This window comes from Lontra canadensis, unplaced genomic scaffold, assembly GCF_010015895.1.
Source record: "Lontra canadensis isolate GAN:19392208 unplaced genomic scaffold, GSC_riverotter_1.0 scaffold22, whole genome shotgun sequence".
NCBI classification, from domain to species: Eukaryota; Metazoa; Chordata; class Mammalia; order Carnivora; family Mustelidae; genus Lontra; species Lontra canadensis.
The window spans coordinates 3,784,273-3,799,449 of NW_022631016.1; the positions used below are offsets into that span (position 1 = coordinate 3,784,273).

The following is a 15,177-nucleotide window of genomic DNA, read 5'->3' on the forward strand; positions in this document are numbered from 1 at the left end:
CCCGGGGGAACGGCCTAGGCCAAGCTCACAAATCCACGAAAGTATGTCCCTGCATGGGACTGGGGACACCAAGGGGCCGGCTTGTGTCAAGCCTTAAAGGGGGGTCCCCAGACCTCAATGTCTAATCATAAAAGATGATGGCAAACCACTGTTTAGTGCTGACTTCTGGGGAGATGTTTTAGTCAAACGGACAAGCAGGCAGCACTTCCAGGCGGGGCCCCTGGCCCGGGACAGTTTCCCTGGTCCTGGTGCGGCTGCTTCTCTGCGGTGGTTGTGACTCACATGGAAGAAAACAGGGGAGCCCGTCTTAAAGGAGCACCACCGGCCTCAGACTGTGCCCATTAGAGAGCCTTCCTTCAGACCCTCCTACAAGGATTGGGGGGGTCACATGTAACCTGTGGACAGGTGCCAGGAGACGGCCTGCAGGTCAGGGCAGCTCTTAGCATGGATCTCTCGTGCCGTCTGCCTTGCTCCCATCACTGGGTACAGGAACCCACTCTCTCGGTCTTGAGGTGGTCATACTGGAAGGTTCTTTACAAGGCATCTGATCTGGAAATGTCCTGGTGGACTCCTAGGAGGAGAGCCCCACTCACCTGGCCCCAGCTCCAACTCTGGCAGAGGACGCTGTTTCTTCTGGGAGTGAAAACTCTCCTTGAGAGGGCATATTGGAGGAAGCCCAGCGGCTGATTTGCTCCGGGAAAAGTGGGCATGAGGGGACAGTAGCTGTCCCTTGCTCTGACGGTCTTTCCTGACCCAAAGCTGGCGACGCTCTGCGCTCTCTTCTCAACGAGGCGCTGACTCCTGGGCTTCTGTGCTCATCTCTGCATCATCCAGTCTTACCCAGAGTCCCACTGAGTCAGGGTAACCAGAACCCCACACCCTCAATATCTGACCCTCCTGAATCTAATCCACTGTTCCCCCAGAGACATCTGGCCTTCTGGTTGGGCTGGCTGCCTCCAGCAAAAATCCTGTGAGGTCAGTTTTGCCCGAAGCCCTATCCCCCTGATGTTCGCTCTTAGAAATGTTCCATTCTTTACATCATGAGCATTGGGTGTTATATACAACACATGAATCACTGAATTCTATCTCTAAAACTAATAGCATATTCTATGTCCATTAATTGAATGTAAATAAAATTAAATTTAAAAGAAAAAGCGTCCCCTGCTTGAGCTTCTCCCTGGGTCACCAGCAGCTGTCCCAGAGCTCCCTGGAATCTTTAGCCAGGCCCCAGGAGAGAGGAGTAACGTACAGCATGGGCGGGAGGGGTCCTGTGTAGTCAGAATTATGAAGGGCCTGGACAGTTAGAAAGGAGAAGCACGAGACCTGGAACCAGACCTTGGTGATGGTAAGAAATCAGTCAATGCCCTTGGACTGGCCATACGGCAGTGGCTAGAAGGGGGAGCAGGGCTGCAGAGATAGGAGCAAAGCTCCCTTATAGTGCACTGGTTCTGAAATCCAGCGTGAGTTGGCCGTGACTGTGGCCCGGGAGGAAGTGGGATCGCGTGGGGGCTGGGAGCAGGTTGGGCTGGGAGGGGACCACGGCCCAGGTGTGCCATGCATTCTCACCAGGGAACTCTTGGTCTCACGCTTTGCTGCTGGCATCTTAAAAGCTTTCATAAGTTTTGAACAAAGGGCCTGGCTTTTTCCTCTTGCACTGGGCCCCACAAATGGTGTAGTCAGGCTTGGTGCTGGAGGGAGCTAGAAGCTAGCTGGGCCTGCAGCACAGGTGCTTTTAAGAAGCAAGCTTGGTGAGGTCGGTCCAAACAGACAAAGTGGCCGGGGACGGGGGAGGACAAGCTGCAGGGCGGCAGCGATGCGCATCCCACGTCCCCTCGCTGAGGCGCCCCACGTTCCCGCGACAGCCGCCAGAGCACGTTCTCACCCAGCAGCGTCTGCTGCACCAGGAATGAGTGCTGGGGAAGATACGAGGAGGTGAATGAAATGTGGCCTCTGTGTCTGGTCCCGGTGAGCACACGGGTGAGCAGGGAAGCAGGCCCACGTGACCACATAATTGCAGTACAAAGATCCTACTGGAAAGACCCTAGTGGATCCCAGGTGGACCTGGGGATATGCAGGAGGGCACCGGGTGGAGGGGGGGAGAGCCCCGGGGAGCCTGCAGCAGGGGGTGATGGGATACTCCGGCCAAGTCCAGAGAAGAGCCAGGCAGGCCAACATGGGACATGGAGGCAGGCATTGGCGGCTGTGTGACCCCGAGGAGGCTTCTGTGTCACCTCCTCCCAGTGACATGGGAGACAAGCCACTTCCCAGCTCTGAGTCTCACTCTGTAAACTAACATGCCCGTGCAGCTGCTGAGGGAGTGTACTTGTCCCCTCGAGGGTCAGGTGCTCCAGGAGTCCGCGCTCCTTTTGGCTCCAAGTCTGGGAAACACAAGCTGGGCGGGTGGCCGCTGCCCCGCTCCCATCCGGGGAGGACAGGAGACAAGGCGAGGCCTGCATCAAGGGCGGCCCCCTCACACTGTCACATTTACCTTCTTCCTGGGAGAAGCGGGGAATTGTTGAGAAGCAAATGCAAGAGCCATATGTGAGGGGCATGTGGGCTGAGATCCAGAGCAGGGGAGCAAGCCGGTCCCAGGAGGTCTGGAGGACAGTGGGGTGCATGTACGAAGCGGGGCACGAACCAGATCCAGGGGAGCCTTGCTGGCCGTGGAAGGAGGTCCCAACCTTGTTTCTACAGCTGTGCAGGCGAAGCAGCGAATCCGGAGCCTGTCTCCCTCTCTTCTCTTGGCTGTGTCGCCGTCATGAGCTCCTGGACACGACTCACGCTGGTGGCAAAGGGCTGGAGCTCATTGTGAGAGGCTCCCAGGCCATCCAGGAGCTGGTGTTCCTGGAGGGTAGTGGCGGCTGCAGGCACGGGCCCGGTGGACGGCTGGAGACCCAGTCCCCACAGGGTCTGAGGATGCTCAGCTGTGCAGAGTGGAGAGGGGAAAAGGAAGAGCAGGAATGATATCAAGACAAGACAATAAAATGAGATGTGTGGGGGTGCCCAGATGGCACAGTTGGTTGAGCGTCTGACTTCCGCTCAGGTCATCATCTCAGGGTCAAGGGATGGAGCCCCCTGCATCAGGCTCTGCGCTCAGTGTGAAACTCGCTTAAGATTCTCACTGCCTCTCCCTCTGTCCCTTCCCTGACCCCAAATAAATAGGTAAGTCTTTAAAACAATGAGACCTGTAGAGCAATACCAGGAGATACCCACAGGAGGTGTGCGGGCACGAGCCTTGAACTGGAGGTTGTGCCACCTGGGATGCCGACTGCCACCACTCCGAGCGGGGGCCTAGAGTGGCAAGGTGTGCAGGCCATGGAGCTGGGCCTTGCCAGATGCTCGGTGCCCACGGCGAGGCACAGAAAGGCGGGTGTGGGAAGGACAGCCACACAGCGCACACACCCGTAACGCACAGCCCTCGTGAAGCCGCTCCAATGATTTTTCAGTCAGCGTCCCTGCGACTGGCTCTCTAGGGCCTCTCTTACTCTAGACCATGTCTGGGGCCTGGGGCCTCACAGATGTCCTCCTGCAACACAAAGTCCAGTACGACTTACAGCCCCTCATCTCCTGTCTTCAGCTCAGAGCTTCTCCCATCTTGGAGGTCTCTGGTCTGGTATCTGAGGCCAGCAGGAGGGGTGGGGAAGAGAGAAGGCATTCAGGCTTTGCTCCAACATCCCCAGGCAGTATGCAGCCCCTCCAGGGTGGGGCTGGGAGGAGAGGGGACCAGGAGATAAAGACACCCTCTCTCAAGGCTACTTTGCTGTGACTTGAGTTCACGATCTGCTTGGACCAGAGTGTGAGCCTGATGAACTTGCTGTTGGGGTGAGACCCTCCTTGTATTGGTGCAGGGACCTTCTGTGTAGGGAAAAGGATAGGATGAGCAGAACAAGGATACTTGAAGGTCATGCCTACTGGAGCTCAAATTTAGACATCCCAGCAGCGGTCCAAGCGACACAGACAGGACATGGAATCTGATGGGAGGAAAATCGAGGCCCTTCCCCCTCCTCCCATCATTGTGAACAAAGAGCACTGCCTGTTAGCAGAGTCTGTGGGACCCCAGTAGGCAAGGTGGACGTGAGACCCTACGGTCCCAGTATCGCAAGGCAGGATACACAAGGGGAGGTTTGGGGCTGAGACAGTAGCTTCATCACCGACTGTGTCCTGGGGTTCATGTCTGCTCTCATGGGCAGACACTAAAGAGCATGAAAGGGCCTCATAAGCTGGGCCCCTGCTGCTGACATTCAACCAGGAGAACATAGCTGCATGCCTGTTGTGAGGAGGGCCGGGGAGTTCTTGAATGCCTTGGAGAAACAGAAAGACTTTGCTGAGCACCTGACATGATCTGCGGCTGGTAGCTCACCTAGGAGGTGACCGGAGCTGGCCCTTTCCAGCTGCACTGGAAGCCACACCCAGTGCGGCCTTCCACATTTACTTCCAGCTGCATGGTTCCACTCTGCCTCGGCCCTAGGCATCTAGAACACTGGCCAGGCATCTTACCTGCCTACTGGCTGAGCTCTTGGGTCCCTGGACTGCTTCCACCCAGGGGCCCACAGTACCTAGTGCACAGAAAACCGTTCCTTGGACACCTGGGTGGCTCAGTGGGTTAAAGCCTCTGCCTCTGCCTTTGGCTCGGGTCATGATCCCAGGGTCCTGGGATCGAGCCCCACATTGGGCTCTCTGCTCTGCGGGGAGCCTGCTTCCTCCTCTCTGCCAGCCTCTCTGCCTGTGATCTTTCTCTCAAATAAATAAAATCTTTAAAAAACAAAAAACCCTTCCTTTTGTCCCATGCCAAAGTGCCTCTTGCTCCCAGTGCTCCCTGCCCCCATCCCCACAGCCTCAAGAACCTCCCACCACAATGGCCTTCCCAGTTCCCATGGAGTCATGCCGGGCACAGGTCTAGCTTGGAGTGGTTCACCCCACATTCCCTCCCCCCCCGCCTCTTCTTGGAGGTGGTTGCCCTGCACCCTGACCACCAACCCGAACAGCATCTTCTCCCCCCTGCCCCTCTCTGAGACTGCCAGCCACCTCCCTCCTCCAAATTCCCAGAGCCACAGGAAGCGTCTTAGGAGACAAGCTGTTAGAGCTGCCTGGTGCTCACAAGATACCCCACAAAGGGAGAGATCCCCTATTCCCCTGAAGAGAGCCACTGTGAGAGTCCTTTAAAACTGTGCTTGTTAGTAACAGTCGTGTCGGTTCCGTGATCTATTGCGAACGATGCTTGTTTTCGGAAATGGATTCTTCTGCTTTCTGAGTGACCTTCCGCCACGGAGCACCCTTCTTTCCCCCAGCTCTGTATCACTTCCAGGGTGGAGGCTGGGCTCTAAGTGAGGGTCCAGGGCCTCTGCTGCCCACAGGAACAGATCATGGCCTAACCTAGGACAGTAAGAAACACTGGAGCAAAGGTAACTTAGGACCACGTGTGGGGGACAGGGAAGGGGCACAGGGACCCTGAAGAGTGCCTCCCCCTGGGACTCGGCAGAAGAGAGCAGAAATCTGTTGGAAAGGGCCCTTTGTCTCTAGGACACAGGGAAAGACTGGCATCCTGTGGCCATTGGTCAGCATTACATCTCCGAGTGGAAAATGCATCGAACCTAATCTGATACTGTCACCGCATCAGCGTTAGAGCCGCCACGGACTCCATAAAACACGTCTGGGGGTTCTTAAAGGAAATAATGTAACATGGTTTATTTTCATTACGGATGAGTGCATCAAATGAAAGAATGCTCTTCATGAAGCAAAATATAGGAACTTCCAGAGAACAAATCGCTTTTCACTTTGAGTTCATATGATGATAATCTATCAGCCATTTCAGTGGAAGCACATGTTAATAAATAATCAGTGTAACTAGCGTTTTAATTATGTTACATTCTAATTTGGAGAAGTGACGGAGCATCTGGGAGGCCGTGAGGCAAGGACTGTGACTTTTATATTAGAATCAGATTCTCTGAACAGTGGACTGGACTCCACAGCCACAAGGAAGCCCCCACCTCAGAAGCCAGAATCTACACATCCCTCCAGGTCTGGTGACACTGACACAAAAACGCAGCACTTTTCTTGGAAATTTGATAAGAAAAATGATTAAAAAAAAAAAAAAGAGCAACACCCCAAAACGAAAACCAAAACCAACTACTATTTTTTCTGTGAGTAAGCTAACGACGCATTTGTTTTTCCAAGTGGATCACGCCATCGATAGCTTGTTACGAACTACTCTCTGCATAGCAGATCTTGTGGATTTGGTCCTGTCCTGGTCACCTTTCACTTAAATGACAGTTAATGCTCTGTAAGGGAATACCAGCTCAAATGGGCCACTCACTTGAGAATTTATAGCCAGGTGTGTGTCTAAATTCACTATTCAGGGCTCTCTGCAGTGTAGACACTTGCTTGTTTCCATCACAATGACGAACAGCTGCGGCTCCTCATGTGGGAAAGAGGAAAAACCCAATTTTCAGGATTCCTCAATGAGTGGCCTATATCAATTCCCATTATTACCTACGACGTGTTTTTTGTATAGCCTGGAAGGTAAGAATGAGGTTTACATTTTTTAAAAGATTTTAAGTCATCTCTACACCTAACCTGGGACTCGAATTCACAACCCTGAGATCAAGAGTCACATGCTCCACCGACAGAGCCAGGCAGAGCCCAAGTTTTATGTTTTTAGGTGGTTCTTTACCAACCAAAAACGAATGACAAATACGAAGGGCGATCTGTAGTGCCCCCCAAAGCCTAAAACGGTTACCACATGGCCCTTTGCACAGCATTTGCTGACGCTGCATTACACAAACAAGACTTTTGTTTCTTTCTCTAAACGTTTTAAGGACGGTTTGAGATAGGCAGAAGGAGAAACAGATGCACTTTCATTTCGGATCGAGTGTTTTTTCTTTTTTACCTTCAATTAGTTGCAGCAAATTTGGTCGCCGAACACCTATTGTGTACAGCACTTCACAAGGTTTAAAAGAAAAACGGAGAGGTCTTAGAAGACACGAACGTCACTGTGATCCTAGTCAAAATGTTTTGTTACCCCCTCCCAAAAAAAAAGAGTGCAGAAAAGAAGGCAGGTGTCAGTCTTGGTGCTGGAGGTCAAACATGGGAGCTGGAAGGACCACCTGGCTGATTCCAGCTGGTGGGGCAGGGAGGAAAGCGTCGCGCAAAGACAAAGGCAGGAAGGCGGCGTGAGAGCTCTGCGTGCCAGCGACAGGAGGTGCGCTGTGGGTGCGGGCGGACCGCCTAGAGGAAGCAGAGGCTGAAGGCTACGCTGGTGTTCCCACTAAAGTCATCTGGAAACAAAACACAACAAAACACAACGCTCACTTGGGAAACCTTAAATAAGAGGGAAGTTACTGCGAAAACCTATTTGTCTGGGATGCGAAGCCAGAAATGGAAAATCATCAGGGCGCATACACGGTCTCCTCTCCCCTTTCTCTCATGGGCCCCACGGCGGGGTGGGGGTGGGGGGGCTCTCCCAAGGCACGTCTGCTTCCCGCCGGGCTGCTGCGCACTCCGCCTTTCCCTCTAAGCCTGGCTTCGTCTCTGCTCTTGGGTAAACGGACCCATCAAAGCAGCTCCTCTCCCAGGCGCCATCGGAGGCGTCAGGGACGAGAAGCGCCGCTGTCAGGTCTAGGACGCCGGGTCCTCACGGCACAGCACGTGCCAGCCGCAGGTTCTGCGCAAAAGGGCAGGAGCCAGACCGCTTTCCTGGAAGGGTTGTTTCCAGCTGCAGGTCCGTGCGGAACGCTTGGGCAGGAGCTGGCGAGGCCCGCACGTCCCCTCCACACAGACGTCGCTCGAACCGGACGCCACGAATTCGGACTCTGTCGCCAGATGCCGGGAAGGCTCGGCAAGTTTCTGCGCAAGGCAGCGACCCTGGAGAAGCGCATCCTGGTGGCGGGGGAGAGGGTGAAAGACTCGTTCAAGGAGAGGGTCGGAGCCTGACTGTACCCAGTAACCGCGGGGAGAGGACTTTTAACTTTTTCCCTCTGAAGAGGCATGAACCCGGGACCTGGCGGTGGCTGGCCGCGGTCTGACTGCGCTTCGGGCCGCGGGCGGGCCTCCAAGCCGACGAACGGACCGCAGCGGGGAGCGGGCGGGAAGGACGGACCGCCCTCCCGAAAGCCGCGGCGAGGCGCTCAAGCGCACCCGACACGGCCTCAGGATCGCTCGGGGGCGTCCGCCGCGCGGGGCGTCGGGAACCGTAGTCCTCCAGCTCCTCGGGGTACCCGGCCGGACTCGCACGGAGCGGTTCCCTCCGGTTACAAATCGCACACCTGCCGGTCCGGGTACGAGTCCTTCCAGTCTAGCCGGCGCCTGAGTGACGTCATCACGGGGGTCACCGCCCCCTCGCTGAAGGCTTTAGGTGTCTATGGAAAGTCTGTCCCACAGCAAGCCGGCAATAAAAGATTAACCCCTTACATGGCACAAGGTGTGCACCTCCGGTGCCTCTGATCGACCTGACTCTTCCTTGGTGGGCGCCCCTCCCGTCGCCTCGGCCCGCCTGCCCCTTCCCATTTTGCTCAGGCGGCACGGCGGGCAGCCCCATGCCGCGGCGAGGGGCGGGGCGACCTAGGGCGGGGCGGGGTCCTGGCTGAGCGGTGTCGCGTTCGGGGGCCGCACCGGGTCGCGTTTCTCTCTAGTGCCCGAGGCGGCTCCGTTCGGGAGAGCCTTTCGCCAGCTCCACGGGGACCTCTGTGCACGGATGGACCCGCCCGGACTCGGCGGGAAGCGGCCTGGCAGGCGGCGGCCCCGGCGGCGTCAGCAGAGGGAGGACAGGGCCGAGGCCGCGGGTCCCTGAGGCGCGCGGGCCCACAGGGCCCGGCGTTGGCACCATGATGCCGGGCGAAACCCACTCGGCGGCGCCCGGGACGGCGGCGGACCTCTCGCGGTGTCAGGGCTGCGCCTCCCTGCAGCAGGTGCGGCGCCTTCCCGGGCCCAGGGCACGGAGGAGCTCAGCCGGCCGGCCAGGGCGAGGGGCTGGGGGTCTGGCCGCGCAGGCTGCGCCCCCGCGCGCTGCTCGCGCTCCGCGGCGGAAGCTCCCCCCCTCCCCTTCCCGCTCCCCTTTCTACTGCAGTTGTTTGGGGGAACCGCCTCTCTTGCTTTATTTAGGCTTGTAACCCAGGACTCGTCTGCCGGGATGCGGGGCGGGGGGCGCGGAGTGAGCGAGATCTGGAGGGCCCCTTCCTTCACTTACCCGGTCTCAGGGCTCTCCGGGGCTGACTTCGAGCTTGACGAGTGATGGGCGAAGTGCAGAGGGAAGCTCCCTCTCGGAGGGATGAGATTTTCGATTGCTCTGGTTCACCCTGAGAGATTTTTTGCCTGGAGGCGCGACGTGCGGGTTGGCTGGGAGGGTCATTCGTCAGTTAAAGGCTTGCAGTTACTGGACGTTTCTAACAGCAGAATGGCCTGCTCTCTGCAGTGACAGAAGAGGCGTTGCTAGTGTCTGACTCCAAGTCGTGTGAGGTAGTGGAAAGAGTCCCAGGTGCTTATTTCCGAGCAGATCTCTTCATTGTCCGATATCGAGAGTTTCTTAGCTTCTAGGTTCAGTGCCTTTAATGGCAAAGTAGGACACGCTCTCCCTCCTAGATTGAATTAAATTACCACCCTTTCTTCCTAGTGTTCTAGGCACCAGGGTCACAGTGGTGAACAAAATAGATGATCTGCTCATAAAAGTAAGACACGTATCCGAGTACGACTGTAGAGTATTTTAAATATTCTGAAAATAAAGGACGAATTGGAATGATGGTCTTGTCTCTTGGCTGGGTTGGTGCGCAGGACGTTTTGGGGGGAGGTGAGATGAGGAGATCTGAATGCCCAGCAGCAGAGAAGTGGGAGGAACTTTCTCCATGGAGGGACTCACAGGTGGGAAGGATATGCGGTGAGAAGGAGCAGGGTGCCTTTAAGAAGCGGACCAGTGTCTGGTTGACCTGAGCTGGGTGCAGAGGGCAGAGTGGCTGTGGTGAGGAGACCAGAAAGGAATGTAGGCTACAGGCTATCAAGATAAGCTGCTCTTTTTTCTTTTTCTTTTTTTTTTTTAAGTGCATTATCTGTGTGGTGATCCCAGATGTTTTAAGTGTTGAGAACCGGGGAGAGAGGAAGGGGTCATGCAGTGGCATTCTGGATGGAAGGGAAGCAGTTAACTCATTGTTGGAGTTGAGCTGCACTGTGCAGGCGTGTATGCGTGCATTTTTATTTTCCCCTTAAAACCCCAGGAGCATGAGTGAAGTTTTCTTAGATCTTTAATAAATTGTATTTGTTCTTTGTGCCAGTTTCATCCTAAAAGTATTTATAGGTCACATGCTGTGTTTTAGGCAATGTGATTGTAGCAGCAGGAAAAAAGGCAAACATCCTTGATCTCTTGGAGCTTCCATTCTTGGAGGGGGAGGAGATCGATTAAGCAAGTTACATGAGAAGATAATATGGTAGAGAAAAATTAAGCGAAGAGGGTGGAAAGGACAAATGGGCCAGGAAGGGGTACTGGCTGGTGGAATTTATGTGGGAAGTCCTAGGAAAGCCTTTCTGAGAAAGTTATATTTGAGCCAAGGTGGAGAGAGAAGCAGCTCTGCCCATACGTGAGGAGGAGAGCGTTCCATCAGGTGTGGAGGCCTGATGGGGTTGTGCTTGATGTGGTTGGGAAGAGGACGCGGCCACTGTAGCTGGGGCGGAGTGAATGTAGAGGTCTTGGTCTATTCTGGGCTGCTGTAACAAAAGGGCATAGACTGGTGGCTTCTGAGCAATAGGAATTTATTCCTTAGAGTTCCGTTCACTGGGAAGTCCTAGATCAATGAGGCATGGGCGGATTTGGTGTCTGAGAGGGTCTGATTCCGCTGTTTTCTTGCCCTGTCACCTGGTGCATCATCTAATGGGAAAGCCGAGCTTTGTGAGGTCTTTTTTAAAGGGCCCTGATTCCATTCATGGGGGCTGTGCTCTTAAGACCTGATCACTTCCCAAAGGTGTCCCAGCCTACGAATTTGGGGGTGGGGCGCAAAAACAGGTATAGCAGTCAGGAAGTCCGATGACATCAGTCAAAGAAGGGTGGGATTGTGTGGGCCCTCAGACACCGTTGCAAGGATTTGGGCTTTTGCTCTGAAAGGGTAGGGAGTTGTTGGAGGCGCCTCTGCAGGACAGCTGGCATGAGTTAGCTTTTCTGTTGTGGATCTGGTCTTTCTCCACAAGCCAGGTCTGCCCATGGCAGTCCTCGTCTTCGCTGAAGGTGGCACCTGGCCGGAAACTACACGTGTCTTCCGTGGTTCCTGTCTTTCTCTCACATCCTGACCACCTTCATGACTCACCCCTCCTCACTGGTCGCTGCTGCTTCCAGTCCTGGAGCCCAGTGTGCTCTCTGGCCTAGAGGTTCTGGCTCCAGTCTCCTGAGGACGCCTCCTCTTCCACCTTGCCGCATTCCTCCTCAGAGCAGCAGTAGGAGGAATCCCGTTAAGCCCTTCAGTGCAGGGTCTGCAGACTTGTTCCTCAAGGGGCAAGATCCTCAAGATGTAGGGCTTGTGGTCTGTTTATGGGTCCTCTGCCCGTTGTTCATAGGTCCTCTACCTGCTTGGACAGAGTACAGGCAGAGCAGGCAGCAGTAAAGGGGTGGGCCTAGCTGGGCTCCAGGGGAACTGGATTTACAAAAGCAGGCCCTGACTTTTCAGATCTCTTTCCTAGGTCAGAATACTTGCATTTGGGTTTCTGCCTGGGGCATCTTTTTAGGGGAAGAGGATGATTCGTTACATGTAGAGTCTCAAATGAATCTTAAATTTTGCAAAGGCAGGCTGAAAAAATAGGTTCGCAGCAGATCATTGAAGATCTTGAATGCTAACCACCTTTAAGTTTTATACTTATTTTTCCAGGGTTATGGAGTAGAGAAAGAGTTTGCACATTACCACATAAGAGCTGTGTTTTGGGTAAAAATAGCAGCTGGTGGTATACAGGTTGGGTCGGAGGAGGTGCAGCTAGCTCTGGAATGGTATTTTCCGAATGCACGCTGCTGAGAACAGTGGCCTGGGTGTGAAGCTTCCCAGGAGTGGGAATAGAAAGTGAAAGGGTTTCAGTGTGAGAAACTACCAAGGGGAGATGGATTTCAGATCTGGGGACGAAAGGATCCAGAGATTAAAACCAGAGTGACTGAGAGCTGTTAGAGGGAAGAGAAGTGGAAACCAAGACAGAAGAGGTGTTGGAAATGTGGGAATGAAGTTCTGGAATGAGGTCAGAGTTGGAATTTTCAGCTGCTTTCACATTTGCCGTTTGTGGGACATGGGCCCCCAGAGCATCTGATGGCCTGCTGAGAAGATCTAGCAGAGGCCTGGGTGGGTTGGCACAGAGTTCCTTGTGAGAATTTTTTAGGGGGAGAGATGGTGATAGGAGAACGGGTGAGCATGTTCTGTCCTTTAGAGAGACTTTGAGAACCTTTGTGGCACATCATGAGACGAGGTGCCGTCCTCAGGAGTCATTGAGGGGAAGGCTTCTGGCTACTGACGGGAGATGGGCGTGGAGTGGTGAGAAAAGGAAACAGGGAAACACACACTTAGGAAATGAGGGTGGGAAAGATTGAGAACAGAGCAGGTGTCAGTCAGGATACATCACCTTAGGAGAGGCTGCCAGGTTCCCTCCTTGAGAGACACTTGTGTCAGAGAGCCTGGCGGGTGCCCTGCACGGAGAAGGTGGCCGGCTGGGTGGTTTCATAAGGGCACTTCGCACCTACCGGAAATGGGCAGGCAGGCGGCAGGTGTCTCCCCGCTGGAGGTGGTCGCGGCCACACTGGGCTTGGTGAAGCACAGCGGGATGTCGTCTCTCCTGAGTGGAGCCGTCTCGTCTTCGTGCTGGAACTCTTTCTCCCTGTCGTCTTTGCCTCGGTGTTGACAAATGACCATGTCTGTGATCGGTCGCTCCATTCGAAGGTTTGTGGTTAACGCCTGTTTGGTATCCTTTGTTTTGTAGTCCCGCAGCTCACCTCCTGTCTGTGGCCACCGAGTGGTGGTGATGGTTGGTCCCTGAGCTCCAGTCCAGGGTCCCTACGGGTTGCTGGACTTGAGCAGTCACATGGGAGCAGCGTGGGTCCTTCCTGTGGGGGCCGTGTGCACTTACACACTTGTGAAGCTGAGTTGTTTTCAGTCCAGCGGCACAAGCTGTTCTGGTGGAGGAGAGCCCCTCTTCACGAGCATCCTTCACTGCACAGCAAAACAGTTTTAACGCTTGGGAATCCTGGTGAGGGAGCGCGTGGTTATACTGCGGAGCTCACGCCACTACGGTAGATTCAGAGTGGATGGTGTTCGGCTGCCCGTGGTGCAGATTTGAGCCTGTTATTTATAGGGACTTGTGTTGGACTCCCAGTGACATTGCCAGTGGTTTGAACTTCATCATCTGGAACCTAAATCATGATTTCTCTTAGATGCACTGATTTGTAAGTGATTATATGACAAAGAAGGCTCACGGAATTGTAATTCATTCAGTGAGTAAACATTTCTTGGGCATCACTGGGTCTAGGATGCCATGCCTTGTTTTGGAATACGGTCACGAACAAGCGGCTTGGGGCTCGCGTTCTAGTCGGGGTGACAGATGGTGAGGAAACTACCACAGAAGGAGTGTATAAAATAACTTCCATGCTGGGGGGCATACAAGGGAGCCTGGGAGCACCTAGGAGGGACAGGGGAAGGCTTTCTGGGGGAGGTGAATCTGAATTGAGGTCTGTCTAAAGGATGGTTCTTAGTTGAGTAAGAGGAAGAAATGGAAGGACCATGTTGTGGACAGAGGGGCGCCACGTGCAGAGACCGGGGTGGGAGAAGGTAGTTTGTGATGGAGGCGGCGTGATGATGATGTATGCGGTCAGGGCAGCTGAAGACCCTGCGTGTGAGACCGGGGCCTGCCTTCCCAGGAGCCGGAGCCTCTCACCTTGTTTGGTGGAGAAGTTCCCAGAATGGAGTTGGTGGTGGGGAGGGGTTCGCAGCCTCCTGCCGTGTTCCAGTGCACTCTGTGCAGAGCATGTCCCATGGGGTCCGTGAGCACCGCTCGGGAGATACAGAGATACACGCAGCTCTGAAGCACATCGCTGTAGACTCCACCTAAGAGCAGTGAGTAACAAGTTAACTAGTAGGAGGAGGAAATGTCGCGTATCAGGGAGGATTCAAGCTGAACAGTGAGCCGGATCACCCCCGGCCGAGCAGTTAATTCAAAGGAAAAAGAATTTCTTTGGAAATAACTAAGAACGTACAAGGAAATGACCGGAATCGTACCACACACCGCGGTACTCTCTTGACCCCATTCACCGGGCGTTCACGCTCTCCCCTTTGCCGCGTCATTGAGAGGCACACACATGCTTCCTTTGCCCTCACGCCGCAGCGTGTTTCCCCGCCATCTGAACACTTGCCAGCGGAATGAGCCTCCAGTCCTCCAGTCTGGACGTGAACGTCGGTGCTCCCGCTCCGTCCCATCCCCTGGCCCTTCGGGTGTTGCTTGTGGGCCCAGGAATCCCGCCTGCCTTGCTGCTTCCAGGTCTGCGTGGGGACGTGTGTCGTAGAGCATGGTCGCGTCTCTTCGGCCGCTGAGACTTTCTCGCCTTTCATGGACCCGAAAGCTTAAAGAGCACGTTCTGGTATTCTCCTTGGGAAGGTCTGGAGACACCGGGAGGTCACGCTGTGTCGGGCATTCCCACACCCGCTCGCGGTTTCAGTGTCGTCCTGCTCACCAAACGGCTTACTATAGTGAGAGCGTACAAAGCTACATCCGCCAGGAGAAAAGGCCATGGGGTGCGGCCCCGAGGAAGCCCAGTGAGGGTGAGTGGACTCACTGAAGTTCTCCAGTAGTGCGCTGTGACGTGGCACAGTGTCTCTTGGGCGCTGGTCCCATATGCCTACCTAGAACTTACCCAAATTCCAGGCTCCCAGAAGGAAAGCAAGTTTCAGCATAAAGCACATCATGTCGTTACGCACTGGGAACCACTCTTAGCCTTGGAAGAATGGTGGGAAACCTCTAGAGATCCAAGTTCCCAGACACCACCAAGGGCCCACCTTCCTAGCAGGCCTTTCCAGGGACAGTATCTCAGACCTGCTGTGTTAACTCTGCACGTACACCTTAGTGGTTGAGGGAGTGCTCTGGCCACCTGGTTAGTAGAGGCCAGAGATGCTGCCCAGCGTTTGCACGGGACACAGGACAGCCACCGCAAATAAGAATCTTCCGGCCTATGATGTTAGTGTTGAG

The 15,177-nt window shown here is 54.7% G+C and overlaps 1 protein-coding gene across 1 annotated transcript in view; it reads left to right on the plus strand.

Moving 5' to 3' along the window:
* Positions 1 to 8,618: 8,618 nt before the first annotated feature.
* The window catches only part of ICE1 (interactor of little elongation complex ELL subunit 1), a 56,640-nt gene continuing 50,081 nt past the window's right edge, over positions 8,619 to 15,177 (plus strand). Inside the window, exon 1 of the mRNA XM_032861848.1 lies at positions 8,619 to 8,903. Coding sequence (XP_032717739.1) covers positions 8,820 to 8,903 — 84 coding nt within the window. The 5' untranslated portion in view covers positions 8,619 to 8,819. The remainder of the gene's footprint in view (positions 8,904 to 15,177) is intronic.